At 32.3% G+C, this 16,050-nt stretch overlaps 1 protein-coding gene across 10 annotated transcripts in view; it reads right to left on the bottom strand.

The window, feature by feature from the left end:
* The window catches only part of LOC129749889 (neurogenic protein mastermind), a 467,345-nt gene that overhangs the window by 307,091 nt on the left and 144,204 nt on the right, over positions 1–16,050 (bottom strand). For all 10 annotated transcript variants that reach the window (XM_055745005.1, XM_055744999.1, XM_055745006.1 and 7 more), the window contains exon 3: positions 7,879–8,003. In XM_055745005.1, coding sequence (XP_055600980.1) covers positions 7,879–7,910 — 32 coding nt within the window. In that variant the 5' untranslated portion in view covers positions 7,911–8,003. The remainder of the gene's footprint in view (positions 1–7,878; positions 8,004–16,050) is intronic.

The raw sequence follows: 16,050 nt of genomic DNA, 5'->3' as shown, positions 1-16,050 counted from the left end.
ACCGGTATCTGAACTTTTCTTATACCGTGGTTGAATTTAAGCTAATCTTTCGATTGCTTCGATTCAATAGAATTAATTATTCAACCAAGTAGGCTCACAACACATATTAGAGTGAAGAGGTATTCAATTTTGAGGATTATTTTGGAGCAGTAATCACACAGCAAAAACAAAGAGCACTTGCATCAAGTGTATTGTAACTTATTTTTCATACATGGCGACCTTTACAATTTTGAAAGATACTTTGTGTAACACGTAAGTAGTTGAGAGATCTAGAAAAGTATTTTTCATACATGGAGACCGTTAAAACTAGCACTTAGTTAAGAGTTCTACGCCAATATTATTTGTTTCGATCATCGATATTCGTTTCAACATTTTTATGTTTTTCGCGACATCTTAGGCAGAAAATGTATCAAAATTGAGCAGCTACAGTATAACATAATTGGTTTTGCAATAACTATTCACTAAGTAAAAAATAAAAATTCTAATCGGCCCTCTCACATATCATACAATCGCGATACCGAATTTGGAGAACGGAACTAGAAGATGTTCTAAATGACAAAACATCAAATCGAAAATGAAAATGGAGTGTCCTATTAATAATATTTAATGAGTGTATTCGAAAACAACAGTTTGATCCATAGACAGCTTTTGAATACATGAATGAAAATTGATTAAATTTTCAGTGAAGCTACTTAGTAATGTTATGTAAACGTGTACAAAATTTGGTGAGAATCTGGCAAATGGTATTTAAGATAGCGCCCAATACTGTAGTTTATTGATAAATTTTGTTGTGCAGGATCGAGAAAAATCCAAAAAATCCCAGGCGAAAAATATTGGGACTGGTTGTGGGAAAATTTTTGAATTTTTTTTAATGGACAACAAAACGAACTCTTTAGGCTTCCAAGTCTTGCCTGTATTTCCCAAAGATAAACAAGGAGAAAAATTAAAAAATTTAATGTCTAGTACTTGAGGAGGGTAACTATCTGTAGAAACCGCAAATTACTCAGTCGTTCATAACGATTAACACGATGAATGGCTAAAAATACAAAGTAGACTGCCTCCAAATGCGACCGTTTTCTTTGCAAAGCCCATCAATAGAACCCACAAAGTTAATTCTCTGTTAAAGTTGGATCTGGAATTGTGGTATTAAGCAAAAACGGTGGTGAAGTGTCAAATATGTTGCTTTTGCCGAAGGAGGACTATCGGCTAAGTTTGTTATAACTTCAACCAAATTCAAAATTTTGAGTCATTTTGAAAGTCAGGCTTCAGAAATCTGCCAACGTTATCAGAAATAGCCTTGATTTAAAAAAAGGTTGATCGATCTCACGACTATTGGTCACCCTGATATACTACTTAAACGCCAGAAAGTATACTATCAAGCAGAACAATTCAACCACCGCTATAATGTTGCCAAGATGTTTGATCTATTTTGATTTTTTGTATTGTTTTAAATTCGCGGGAAAAGCTGTAATTTTAAATGAGGACGAAGTAAAATTCCTCTTTTCTGCAAGCTGTTCGCGAAACAACAAGTATTTTTTGTTCCTGCGAAATGTGCGAAATGGTCCACCACAACATATGTGGTTCAAAGTAATGCCCAAATATTCATCGACAAATATCTCAAAAACCACATCTCAAGTAATGCCCAAATATTCATCGACAAATATCTCAAACACCACATCTCAAAACCACGTGATATAACATCACATAAATTTGCAAACAAAAACATAACATTACCAGGTTACATCGCTGAAAATTTCTTCTTCTCTAATTTCCTTTCATGCATTCAAAAGTTATCCACAAAACAAAGTGTTGCATTTTTTTCGAATATACTCCTTAAACCAAACAAATCAGCTATTATCTGAAAACTTATAAGATTTTATGATTAAGCTTAAGTCTAAAAAAAAATTTCTATCGATTGTGAAACATTTTTCTCTATATTGCCGAATTTTTAAGCAAGAAACATTCATTTTTTTGATTAACTCTCATCTATACCCGAATTTTTTTACCGTTACAGTTCAATCCTCAAAAAAATATCACTTGATGTCCAAAAAAGTTGAAGTTAGAAGCTATACGTTGCACATTAGGATATATTTCTTGAACAAAAATTAAGATCATGTAAAACAAAGTAGTGTAAAAACTGTATTTTTCAATCGATGAAATTGTTTAAGTCCCACAAGATAAATTAAAAAAAAAGGATTTAAGAGTTGATGAAATTTGGCACATTTTTGCATTTTTAGATTTTCTAAATACGAAACACAGCTGTTTTTTTTTATCAATTTTCAAAGGTAGCAGTATTTCAAACCTTTTGTCAATTTACAATTCCTCAGATTTCCTTGCACTTAAATAAGAAATTTCGTCTGATAGTATTGTCTACAAGAATAGAAAACATAATATACTCTCATGTGCAAGATATAGCTTCTAACTTCAGATTACTTGAAAGCTAAGTGAAAATTTTTTGAGCATTCTGTAGCTGATTTATGGTCTTTTTACGAAGCATGATTTTTCGTTTTATTTTCTCAGATTTTGAATAACGGAAAACTGAAGAGTTGTAGGTGAATAATGTTTGAGTAGCATATTTGAGTTACGAGGTTTCCAAAAACTATGAATTTTGTAAAAATCCGTTGAGAAACAAGAGAGATATTGCGGTTGTGAGCGAGGAGTGTCAAATTGACACTTAAGGTCTGATTAGGGAGTTTTTCAACTGGGCTTTCAGGGTGCGTCCATTAAAGATAATGATGCAAAATGAAGTTTTCAAGTATTCATTGAGGGTCTTGGAAGATTTTTTTTTATTTTGACTCAAGAGCGGATCAGTAATAAAGTACTAAAACACTCTGTTTTTTTTTTTGTTTTAATTAAGGTCATTTGAGCCAAAATGTTTTAAGCGAATTACCACTTCCTTCGAGAAAACACGCTTTTCTGTGTTGATGTTGCGCTATTTTTAATACATTTCATCAAAAAGTGTATTTTAGGTCAAACGTTAAAAGTTTGAAAATATAATTTCAAAAATATGAAATTTTCACAAACTTAATTTAATCGCCGTTACGTTTGTAAATTATTTTATCGGCCTTTTTGATCAATGGGATGTCGTTCTTGGTAAGAACATTTCAAGATTTTAAAAGTTTATAGACGGATAGAAATATAGAAGAAATGAGTGATGGGGAAAATGAGCGAGTAGAGTTTTTTCCCACACACTTTTTTCTACTGTGACTGGGGCTTAAGGCGGATGAAAGATAAAATATAAGGGTATTACACACTTTAAACATTTTTTTTGTGGCCATCATCTCAAATTAAAACAAAAATTCATACGTGCAACATATAACTTCCAAGTCAGACACTAAATAAAATTTTTTTCAAGCTCTATATAACTGATTTTCAACCATTTTCACAAAAAAATATTTTAATTTTTTTTCTTCACCTTGGAAAAATTATAATAATATTAATATCTTAATCTATAAAAATGGATGTCTGTCTTACTGTCTGTCTGTCTGTTCCCTATGGATTAAGAAACTACTTAATAGATTTGCGTAAAGCTTCAGACCGTCCCCCTCACATAAAGGGGGAAGGAGCCTTACGAACAAATGACAAATGTTTGCGTAATTCGAAAACCGACCAAGCAAATGGTACCAAATTTGACATGGAGGGTAATTGGGTACGAGCAACATTTTTATGACTAATTGAGACCGTTTCCAATTTCCAGAAGGGAGATAGGAAGGGGGGATGAGGCTTTTTAACAATTTTTTTACAGATTTCAAAAACTAATTAACCTCTCAAAGCTGTTCGGATGAATATGACCCGAAGCGTTCATTCCAAACAGCCTTGCCATCATTCCAATGTACTGAAAAAATGAAATTTTTGTCTTTCAAAGTATGTTCTATGAAAATAATAAACATATTAACGAGAAAAAAAATAAAATTTTAGTATTGAAAATCGGTTAATCAAAAAATGCGATGTAGTGAAGCCAAGTAAAAGTTCAATGTCTTTTTTAAGTTAAGATTTTTTTCTACCGAAAGATTCGATAGCGGTCGAAACTTTCATTAGACTCCAATATATTTCTAAATATCATTGGGAAGATCGCCGATTTAAAAAAAAATCAATAAAACACTTCAATAAAACAAAGCAGTCAGAAGTTATAAATTGTTTTAAATAAAATTTTTGTTTTGGACTTTTTTTGATTTGGAACCAATTTTTGATAACTTGGTAGAACAAATTGACTGTATTTTGAAATATTGAGAAACTAGAATAAATAACCTGCCCAATGAACCTAATATCAACAAAATCGGTCAACATTTTCGGCCAAGGGAACGCCAACAAATCACAAGTAAAATTTATCCTAAGCGGAAATTTTGCTAACAGCTTTGAAGGGTTAAGCAAATGGAACCTAATTTGGTATGGGAGGGTTATTTTAATGATTATTTCAAAACCCTCCCTTATCCCAATGAGGAAATTGGAGAGGTGAAGGGAGGCTTCCATAAAAGTTTATATAACCGAAGAACAAATCGATCAAATGGAACCAAATTTGGCATTGGATGGTATATGAATACCAGAAATATTTCTATGAATATTTGAGACCCCTCCCATCTTCCATTGAGAAGATGAGACGGGAGCAGTTAGAGTCCCATACAGATTTTATTGCATATCTCAAGAACAATCAGAGCGAGTGGAATCTAATTTGGCATGGAAGGGTATTTGCGAGCGTAAAAGGTTCCCTCCTTCATATAGAGAGATAGGAAATGGAATCCTTCACAATAATTTGGAATGGAATAACTTGAAAACTTATCAAGCAAATAGATATTTGATATGGAAGAGCCTGTGAAACGAGAGATGATCAAATGATTATTTTATACCTCTCCAATTGAAACGATGATGCAATTTTTTGCATAACTTGAGAACTTACCTAAAATGAAATCGAATTTCACATGAAAAAGGCAAAGGGCACAAGAAATGGTTACAATTTTATTTCAGATACCATTTATCTTCTTATGAGTACATCCGAAGAAGGAGGTGGTCCTGGACTCAATCAAGCGAATGGAATAAATTTTCGCAAGGGAAGATATTTGGGTACGAGATTGTTATAAAACCTTCTGACTTGCAGTGGAGCGGGGGGGGGGGGGGGGAGGGGTTTTCCATATAAATTTATGGTATCGCTTAAGAATTTTTCAACCTATGGAACGAAATTTGATATGAGAGGGTACGAAAAAATGGGATGATTCTTAGAAATGCCTCTCACCTTCAAGTATTGAGGAAAGGAAAGGGAAAGGGGGAGGGGTCTCACATACAACTTGTTCTATCATAAATGAAGAGGGACCGTCTTTAATAAGACATGTCGTTTTCGTACAAATACTTGGGAACCCTACCTTTTTTGAGAGCGGACTAGAAAAGGAGACAAGATTTTTTCATATTTTTTTGGACATAACTCGAAAACTTAACAAACAAGAGCAAGTAGGCGTTTGCTGAACCGGCAGCACGCCTTTTTTCGGCTTCGAATATTTTCCAAAAATTCGAATAAAACCATGGAGTTTCAGAATTCTTATTAACAAATTCGATTAAATTGTAGTTGATAAGTTAGTGAAATTGTTTGTTCGAAAGTTGAATATGATAAAAGTGTTATGTTCAAGAATCATCTAATAATTTAAAAAAAAAGGATTAACTAACGGGATGGAAAAGTGCAATGCATGCTGCAGAAACATTAGCGTTTAAAACTTTTATGTGTAAAATTCAAGGAAGATGAAAACTGGATGTTTGGCAAAAAGTTTCTCTGTAAGATCTCCATCTGATCTCAGTCAAATCGTGGGAAGATACCTTCTGAAAGTTTTTGCTAGCTGATGCGGATTTTGCTGCTTAGAAATTGGTGAGCGCGTTCCTTGCATTATTCATAATTACTATCTGGAAATCTGGTTTCAAATCAATCTGTGTTCAGTCAAGATTATAGTGTGAATTAAGTAGAAAAAAATTTGCATCAAAGATTCGATAAAATTCAAAATTTGAAACATAGGTAAATAACAGCCATCGCCGATATTTGGAGTTTTTTTTCTTTTCCATGCTTTTGTCATATTGCTCAGCTTGCTGCGACCATATCAGTTTACTACTTTTAAAATTCTGTGCAGTTTGATTGTTGAATCCCTCGGTAAAAGGCTTGGAATGCTGCTTCATTTTTTACATTTAATTTAATTTTAAAAGGAAAAAAAGAATTGCGAGTAAAATACACGTAGACATTCTGGATTTCTGTGTTTAATTTTATCTGAATTTATTTTTATTATGTTTTATTCTTTTGTTTTGTTCAAAACAGTCCCATTTGCAAAAACGAGCAAGCAATAAAATAAGATTTTTCTCTTTTGTAATATATTTATAAATTGTGACCACAACTTTCAGCATGAACAAAAATCTTTCGTTTGGAATGTGTTCTAGGTTGTCATAATAAATTGTAGGATCTGATATAGAGTAGAGTAGAGTGAAGGGAAGTAGAGTAGAGGGAAGTAGAGTACATTAGAGTAGAGTAAAGTAGAGTAGAGTATAGTAAAGTAGAGTAGAGTAGAGTAAAGTAGAGAGTATAGTAGAGTAGAGTAGAGTAGAGTAGAGTAAAGTTAAATGTATAGATTAGAGTTGAGTAGAGTAGAGTAGAGTGGAATAGAGTAGAGTAGAGTAGAGAAGAGTGGAGTAAGATAAAGTAGAGTAGAGTAAAGTAGAGTAAAGTAGAGTAGAGTAAAGTAGAGTAGAGTAAAGTAGATTAGATTAGAGTAGAGTAGAGTAGAGTAGAGTAGAGTAGAGTAGAGTAGAGTTAAGAAAAGTAGAGTAGAGTAGAGTAGAGTAGAGTAGAGTAGAGTAGAGTAGAGTATTGGATATTGGACAATTGGTAATGTCTAGAGTCTAGAAAGCATCATTTATGTTTATTATGGGACTGTTATGCGAGCATATTCGAGATCTTTTTCAAATGTATTTGCATAACAGTCCCATACAGAACATGTTTTTCTCTTTAAGCAACTTTCTTAGACTTGAATTTGATAATTTCTGAACTTCACATTGATAATTGAATTTTTTCACGATTTTTTGTTGTTTCTGATAGCTTTTCTCACAGGAAGACAATTCTTTCTTTGTTTTAACCTGCCTTCATTCCATTCATTTTTTCCTGGATTCCGAATAAAAATCTAAACACTCATTTTTTTAAAAAATAATGATTAAAATTAAATTATCTCTGAGCTCGATTTTTGTTTTTGGAAATTGATATCTACCATCTGCGGAGTAGGGGTTTACTTTAAATTAAACTTTTATAATATCGCAAAAATAGATTTTTTTGCACAAGATTGTGCATAAGAAAATTGAATTGACTGAATTGGCATAAAATTCCAAATCAAATTTATTGGTACAATTAACAAAAGGCAAATTTCAAGGGTGTCGTAGCACGTCGACTAATCTCGACTGGTCATTATGCTGGACAGACGTTTGGTCATAAATCTAATAATCACAGCACGTTCACTGTCCAAGAACAACAAAAAAAAAGAGAACATGTACCGAATAAAGCCCTACCAAATTGATTAAAATAAAGTGCAATAATATTTCAATTATAACACACAAGTTATGGATGGATGGAATCGAGGTGGAAAGGACGGTTAGTCGATTCAGGGAATGACCGGTAGGTGCGTGGGTGGGTTTCCTTCTGTTACTCCCATGAGGGGAAGCTACAGAGGAAACATTTTATTGGCACTATGTTATGCTCCTTGGAGGGATAGCGTTCCCTCATTAGCTTAATAGGGAAAGTTTTCCAGTCGTGTTGGTTTGGATGGAAGGAAAAGAATTTTATGTCGTTAGGGATTCTAAATTCCGAGTAACATAAAGCTAAATGATTGATAAAATCAATAATTGAAATTTGTAAACTGAACTTACCCTGCATTTTCAGCTGCAGCCGCAATGGACATGTGAGGCTCATCGAGCAGTTGGAGGGGCGAGTGGCCCTGGGGAGGCACCGGGGGAGCTGTTAATCGCTCCGTGGTCGCTGATACGCCAGCCACCTGTAAGAGTGAGAAAATGAAGAATAAAATTAAATAAATACATTTAATCTGATTGCGTTGTGCAACTGTGCTGCAACTGAAACTTAGAACGTATTTATTCCTTATGATTTTTAAAATTTTGAAACCCGGAATCAATATTTTAAAAAATAGTGCAGTTTCAAACAAGTGTATTTTAGCTTTCCGAAGAACTTTTATGAGAATATATTAACCTGAAGAGTCTGATATGAAGCCAGTACAACTTGAACAGTTCAAAACTCAAACAAAAAATACCGTAAAAATTGGAGTTCAAATCATCATAACGAGCATTCGTCTAACAATCATGCATCATCGAACTGAACAAACTATGAGATAGAGGTAAAACTTTCGGTCATATTGTAAATCATATCTTCCAGACCAATTGCGATGTGGAGGAGGACTGAAAACAGCTCTATTAAATTCAATCCACTCACATGTTCGGGTTCTCAAGAGCCGCCGAAACGATTGCACAATGGGAAAATTTAATTTAAAAATCCCCAAAAAATCGAAGCCGAAGGACCTGAATTAAAACTTTTCTGTTGAGAAATTTTCTCACGAGTTCAAATCTGCCGTAAAATTTCACAGGAGACATCTAAGTTAAGAGTTATTTGACCTTCATTACCCAGAAAATAGCATTAATAAATTCGGAAACATACATTTGAACAAAAGAACTTTTCATTTAATTTTGTTTTGGAAAACAACCTAATGTGATGCGAAAGTTTCATGAAGATTGATAAAGTTTTACAAAAGTAACAAACCTTATAAATCAGAGGGGCCAGAGATTCCATTTTCAAGCTCAAATTTGGTTTTCCATGTTTTAAAAAGCACAAATTGTTTATCAGGTTCAAAAACTGAGTATATTTTTATGTAAGTTGACCTTCAAAGTGACTTTTTTTTTTTAGTTGAATCTTGAAATTCAAAGGTTATTCAGAATACGCTGATGGTAATACGCATAAAAAATAATTCTAGTTGTCCTAACATTAACCGAAAATTCTTACAAACTTTTCAGTCTTTCACACCATCTTCGCCTTTAATAAGCGAAAATGCTTTGCTATTATTTTTTGCATGAGATAAATTATAGTTCCGATTTGATGCCATGTAAATAATACTTTTAAAATTTCAATTTGAAAAAATAAATTTTACTGTAGAAATTTTTGCTTATCAATTCTGAAAATAAAGAAATAATCATAAGCAATGAATTTCGTATGGAATAACCGATCCATAAATCAACTGATTTTCATGTATGAATTCATTATTTAAATTCCAAATTTAATTTTTGACTTTTGTTATATTTTCAGAATAAGAAATCTAGCAACTGATTGGTATTTTAATATCATTGTTCTAAACTTCATAAAACCAGATTTCGATTAACCTTATTCATGCCTAGCAATCTGAGATTTTATTTTGGTTCGTATATTGCATACTGAATTATGTTTTTTATTGGATACCTTTAAAATTTATTTTTGAATGCGCTGAGTTCTAGGGGCCTGAATCTATTTACCGAAATTCTGGTAAATTTATCTTAATTCTTAGTCTAAATTTTCAGTCCTATCTAAAAAATGCATGTTTATTTGACTTTTCAATTTGAATTGCTACTGGTTTAATTGAAAAATGTATTCAAAAATCACAAAAAAATTTGGTAGTTGGTTACACCTTCTGCCCAAGGTTAACGAAAAAAATTCTGTGTTTCGACGAAAAAAAAAATCTGAATTTTTGTGATTTTTCCCATAAATTCTGTGACGATTTTCTGTGATGCTTTTTCTATTAATTTCATTCAAAAGTCTTGTCAAATGCATCTATTTATCATTTTACTTAAGAAAAATCAATAAATATTATCAATTTTATCATATTTCTACTATTCAAAGATAATTATCCAAAATTTAAATTGGCATAAAAAAATTAAATTTTGATAATACGTTCAAAAATTTTCAAATTCTGTGAAATCTTAAATATTTCAAAAGCTCTGTGTACTGTGACACAGATTCTGTGAGGAAATTTGGCTTAAAATTCTGTAAAATTAAAGATTTTCTGTGATTTCGATAACCTTGCTTCTGCCTTCTATGCGTTTACTAGTGAACCTTCATATAAGAGAATCGACATCTGATCCCTCTTAAAATAAAATATGTGGCAACATCGCCGAAATCTTGGACAAAAAAATCCCCAGCACTGTTTTCTGGCTCAATGTTCAAGCTCTAAAGTAAACGCTCCTTCAATCCAACAAAACAACATTGAACTCGATGCCCGAAGGATCGCGATAAACGGTATGAATGACTTGAATTTCGTTAATAATTAGTTAGTTTTCTAACTAGGAACACGATTCACCAAAGCATTGAAAAAAATTGCACCTAATCATAAATTCATATGACCAAAATTTATCTGTTTGAACTATAACAACAATCACAATACCTTCCTTTGTTGAGTTTTCAATAAGAAAGGTAAAAGCTCTGCGACAAAATGCTCGGATCGATTGGAATCGATTTTGACAGTTCTTTTGCTCGATTGGAATTTTGTGTTTCAAATGTCACTTCTCTTATATACAGGTTCACTAGCGTTTACTAATCAACCAAAAAAATGGTGGCATCTTATTTTATTTAAATGTTTCCCGTATGGGAAAATTCGCGAATCCTAAAAGTTAAAAAAGAACTCAATTAGACGAAAATATTTTCGAAACAAAATAAGAAAAGTACTTCGAAGCTATGTCGTTTGTCGGAAATTTGATGCTTTAATATTTTATAAATGAAATGGATGCCACATACTAGAAAATTAGATTTTTTTTAAATATTTTATCAATCAAATGAAAATTTCAAGTATGGTAATGATTATTATTGAATTTTAATAAAGGTACCGTAAGCTCAATTGAGAACAGCTGAAAATAAGTAAAGTCGCGTCAAGAAAATATTCATTGTTCAATTTGTTAAAAAACAGCATTTGATCATAACATCTTTGTAAAAAATAGCATTTCAAAAAATTAAATGGCCTAGTTAGGATGAATAACTGATTTGATTTCTCTCTTTTTACGTTCTATTAATATTGAATTTTTTCACCAAATTTATTCGATATTGTTATCAGACTCTTCAAAATAACTCCCCCAGTTTAAATGTGTTTGTTAGATTTATGCTAATTTTTTCAAGTTTAGTTTCAGCATAACGTGTTTTCGGGAACAAAAAAATGAGCTATTGCTGCAGATTCAAACATATTCAATCCTGAATTAATGAATAATAATTTCAGTTACAAGATAGATGTTGAGCTAAAGTAAATCCTAGTTTACGAGATGTGGATTCAATCGAAAACTGTCTGATTTCAACGTATGATTCCACATCAGAACTAAAAAGTGACAGTATTTTAAATTCATTTCAGTTAGTTTTTCATTCAAACTTTTAAGGTCTATTTTTTCAGATATTCGCTGAATCGAAAGTGCATAGCGATACAAAATCTTTAATTAAGTAACTCTATAAAAAAAATTACTCCCAAGAATTAACGTATTAAAACTTCACAACTGATAAAAGTTTATTTAATTTAAAAACTTTTTTTACATTCACTGGTGCGTAAGAAAAGAAGAGAATATGCGTAAGAAAAGAAATAGTTTATGATCGAGAAATTTTTGTACGTTCATTTTTTGCTCGACAAAGGTATGAGTGGATTTAAAAAATCTATTTGAACTAAATGTATTGAAATTCCCGACTTTTGCCGGCATTTATCCCAACATTTTCCACCTTTTGCTTCGCAATCCTGAAAAGATCAAATATGGATTGTAAAGCTTCAGAGAAAAAGTTTCATCATGATGAAAAGAAGAAATTTTAGGATTTGATAGGTTTTTATATGGAGTTAAATAATCCATAAATAATTTTTCCAGTTTTGAATTAAAATTATTAAATGCTCGAAAAAAAATCGTATTTTGCCTAAGTGAACTGAAGTTGGAAGCTTCTTATTCTCAGAAGCTAAGTTAATTTTTTTTTTCGAGGACTAAGTAAGTGACTTAGAGCATTGTTTCCAAAGCATATTTTAAAAAAATCTTCTAATTTGAATAACTTTAAAATAAATCATTCTAGCTGAATTATGTCTGAGAATAATATTTGAGTCACGGTACAAGCTTTCAAAAACTAAATATTATAAAATAATCAGTAGAGAAGCGAGAGAGTTTTAACGAAAAATGTGTTAGGGGTCATTTGACCCCCAGCGGTTTTCCCAAAAACTAAAAACCAAGGTTGCGAATAAGATTAAGATTTTATCTAGTGAGATTTTTTCTTTTTAAATCTCAGTGTGATGCCTGAATATCAAAATTTTCTCTTTCAAATAAAAACAGCGATTTGTAGCTTCTATCAAAACGGTTCAACTTTTGAATTCAATTTAAAAAAGACATTTTAGTGATTTTCTTATGTATTTTAAAGATTTTTTTATTTCAAAAGAATGAAAACCGTTATTTATTCAGCCGGCTCACAAGTTTTTTTCAAATATTCTCTCGACTCGCATGATGTTTGAAATTCTCTGTGGGAAATTTCTAAAGAAGAAAACATGACCGTTGCACAAAAAGTAGGTTATGATTCATAATGTCCGATAAATTCACTTATTTTATTAAGAGCGCTTCTAGAAGATTTATAGAATTCTTAAGAGAAAAAAGAAAATCACAGAAATAATAATGTGCCATTGAATATCAAGTTAAATCAATTTTTTTGTACCGTTCGGGGTACTTGTCAAATCGCTTCATTTGTTTTTTTTTAACAAAACACCGTATTTGCAAATAGCATTATAAAACTTAAGTGATGTTAATAAAATAATATGATAGTGTGTTGTGTACATAGAAACACTTTTTTGTAGCATGGGTCTCTCCCACTAGCCATAACGCTTTCGGTAGTAAAAGTTCAATTAAATTTAAATTTAACTTTATGTTGTGAAAAAATAATAAGGTAAAACGTGGGGAATATATCTGAAGATTTATATAATTAATTTATATAATCTGATTTTGTGATTTTTTTCTTGATGAGATGTTCAGCGAATTTTGTTTGACATCGAATGATTTGAACGTTACAACGAAATTCCTTGTGCTGCTGAATTGATACTTTTTACGGTAAATATCAATTTCAAATGATTATCTGAAAACTTGCACCTCTGCTACAAACATTAAAAAAATTATTATAATAAAATCAAACGTGTATTTTAAAAATAAAAAGTCATGTAGAAAAATTTACGAAAAAAAAACAATTATAATAGAATTTTTAGTCGTTCGAAGTTAAAAAAATAACCCCCTCCGGTGCGTTTATTGTTAAACCTCCTGCTTCGATTTTTTCTGATTTTGGGGCCAAATTTCCCCACTATGCATTACTTTGAATCCGGCAGCAAAATCGGCATTCTGCTGAATACAAAATGACGGCAGATATCTGGCTATTCGGCTCTAGCTAGGTAGATGTTTCGGTTTGAATCTGCAGACGTCTCGATAATGGAAGAAGTCGGAAAACAGGCAATGCTCGCTCAGGTCCGATGATAAAATCCTCCCCATCTGTTTGATCGGATCGGACGTTCTCAGGTCTATAGGAAGAACAGGGGCAGAAAAAAAACCTGGAAACATAGAACCATCCATAAAACCTAACTGCCCGAAGAAGTTTGCCACACATCGGCCGCGGCGGCTATCGGAGGAAGATGCTGTCGACGACGACGGTATGGTAATGGCTGTTCTTTCAGCAATAGCCCCGGCAGGAAAAGAAGGAAGCTTGAGAAAAAAAAAACGAAACAGCCAGCAAAGAACCGGTCTCTTCTAGCGGTTTTCCAGCACAAAATTGCATGTTGTACAGCTCTTTGGTCCGTCTGACTGACTGACTGACTGGAGCTGAACTGGAGAAGAACGCTCAAGTTGCCCCCCTCCATCAATGCTTCCGTCTTAAGGTATCCCCCAACATAACCCCAAAATAAAAAACTTGATGAGAGAACGATCTTTGCTTCCATCATCGTCGTAACCCGATTCCAAGCCCGTCCGACTGCTGAATGGGGGGAGGCGATTCTAGATTTGTGAAAGACGATAACTGTCTCGGTTGATTGCCGATGTTTCAACTCAACTAAGATGGGACTCTGGCTAGCTGGCTGGCTGGCTGGCTGATTCTGGCGAGGAGATGAATGCTTTTTTGATTGATTGAAGCAGATTATGTTTGGACATTTATGTGAGACTAAATAATTCACGGCGCGGCCGGAAGGACTGGAGCTGTATTGTGGAAATTGGTACCGAAATGGTTCTCAGCTGATGCCTGCCGGTTGCAAATGGTTAAGTTCCAGTCGGAGAACAAAAATGCCAATTAGCGCTCTAAAATTTTGACTTGAAATTGTCACTCAATTCAAACAACCGACCCTTCGAGGAGTTCAGCTGTTGTCTTACTTTTAAATTAAAAGAAATTATTTTGTTATAACAAAACTTACACTTTTCAGAAAGTTCTCAAAAACAAGTCTCAAAACAATCTGAGTTTCGATTGAATTCGAATTGAAATAAATTTGAACTTTGAATTCAGATTTAAAATCTCAAGTTGTTACTTGTTTATATTTTAATGTACGACTCTAAGTCATGCGGTATTCTGAACAAGAAAATAAATCTAAATCGTGATTCCGTGAAAATAAATAAACTCTTTAAAAAAACTAACATTTGGACATTGGTTTTAAATAAAAGTTTTCTTATATGTGAAATTTCATTTTGGTAGGAATTATAAATTTTTATGTTTAACAGATCTTCAGCTTTGTTTATTCAAAATTACTCTGAAGGTATTCATTTTTGAAAAAAACTTTTACAGCAACTATTCCAAACCGTCATTTTACGAAAATTTTGGCTTTTCACATCAAAATGTATGACAATAAAGGATAATACTATATCTTTGCAATAATCTTACAGTTGCAGAAAAGTATGGCAAAATAGACAAAACAGTAACAAAAATCATTCGTTTTGATGTCAGAAATATTGTTCAGAATCGCTCCTGAAGGCATTGATTGATAGCATTCGATTTTTTTTTACAGTCTATTAAAGCACTAATTTTTTTCAAATATTACAGATTTAAAGTGGACTGTAGAATATAATTCACTGAATATGGCCTTTCTAGATCATTTACACTGGCTATTCAGGCCTCCGATTATGGTTACACGGGCCCCTGACCAAGAATGGTGAAGTCACAGAAAAAAATCTGTAATTTTTACAGAATTCTGAGAAAATTTTCATAACAGAACACATAATTTTGGGAATATTCACAAATTTCACAGATTTTCTATATTTCGTACGTTTTTCCAAAATTTTAAGATTTGATGTCAATATAAACTTTGGATTTCTAACTTTAGATTGAAAAAAACATGACAATATAAGTAAGGTTGATTGATTTATTCTAAAATAAAAGTTCCTCCTTCCGATTTTACTTGAATTTTAAATTAAACTGAAGGAAATAGCGTAACTGAAATCCATCACAGATTTTTGGGTGAAATCACAAAAATCCAAAAAATTTTTTCGCTAAAACACAAATTTTGTTTTGGCAACCTTGCCGAATGCGTGAAATGTTTTTTCTCAAAACTCAAACAAATTCTCAATCAAATTTTGATGAACGACTAAAATGATTCAAGAGTAACAGTATCGACTCACAACTAAAGCCAAAACCTCGAATTCTTATTCCAGGTCCACATTTCTAGCATTGTTTTTCAGAAAATTTCTTGTCCTTGTCAATAAAAATTTTGTCCTGAATAACGAATTTCAATAATATAAGACTGAGCTTGTCAGATTGCCCAGATGTTGCCCAATTTTGTTTACTTTATTTGCAAAATCAAACGAAAATTAGATTTTTTCATAACTAGACTCAGTAGGCTTCGTACTACCATAAATTTCATTGATTTATGAAAAAAGATAATCTTATAATGTCAATACTTTGGCTAATTACGTATGTACAATGTTTTCATATGGGACCAATCCCATCTAGAAAGTGGGAGGAAGTTTTCGATAAAATAAATCATCTCTATATGCCAAAACTTTAAAAAAAACCTTTAAAAAGTACATGAACATGGTTGATCTTAGCCTATACAT

The sequence above is a fragment of the Uranotaenia lowii genome, chromosome 2 (assembly GCF_029784155.1).
Source record: "Uranotaenia lowii strain MFRU-FL chromosome 2, ASM2978415v1, whole genome shotgun sequence".
Taxonomy (NCBI): domain Eukaryota; kingdom Metazoa; phylum Arthropoda; class Insecta; order Diptera; family Culicidae; genus Uranotaenia; species Uranotaenia lowii.
Note: the sequence above shows the minus strand (reverse complement) of the source record. Positions and strands in the feature narration are given on the sequence as shown.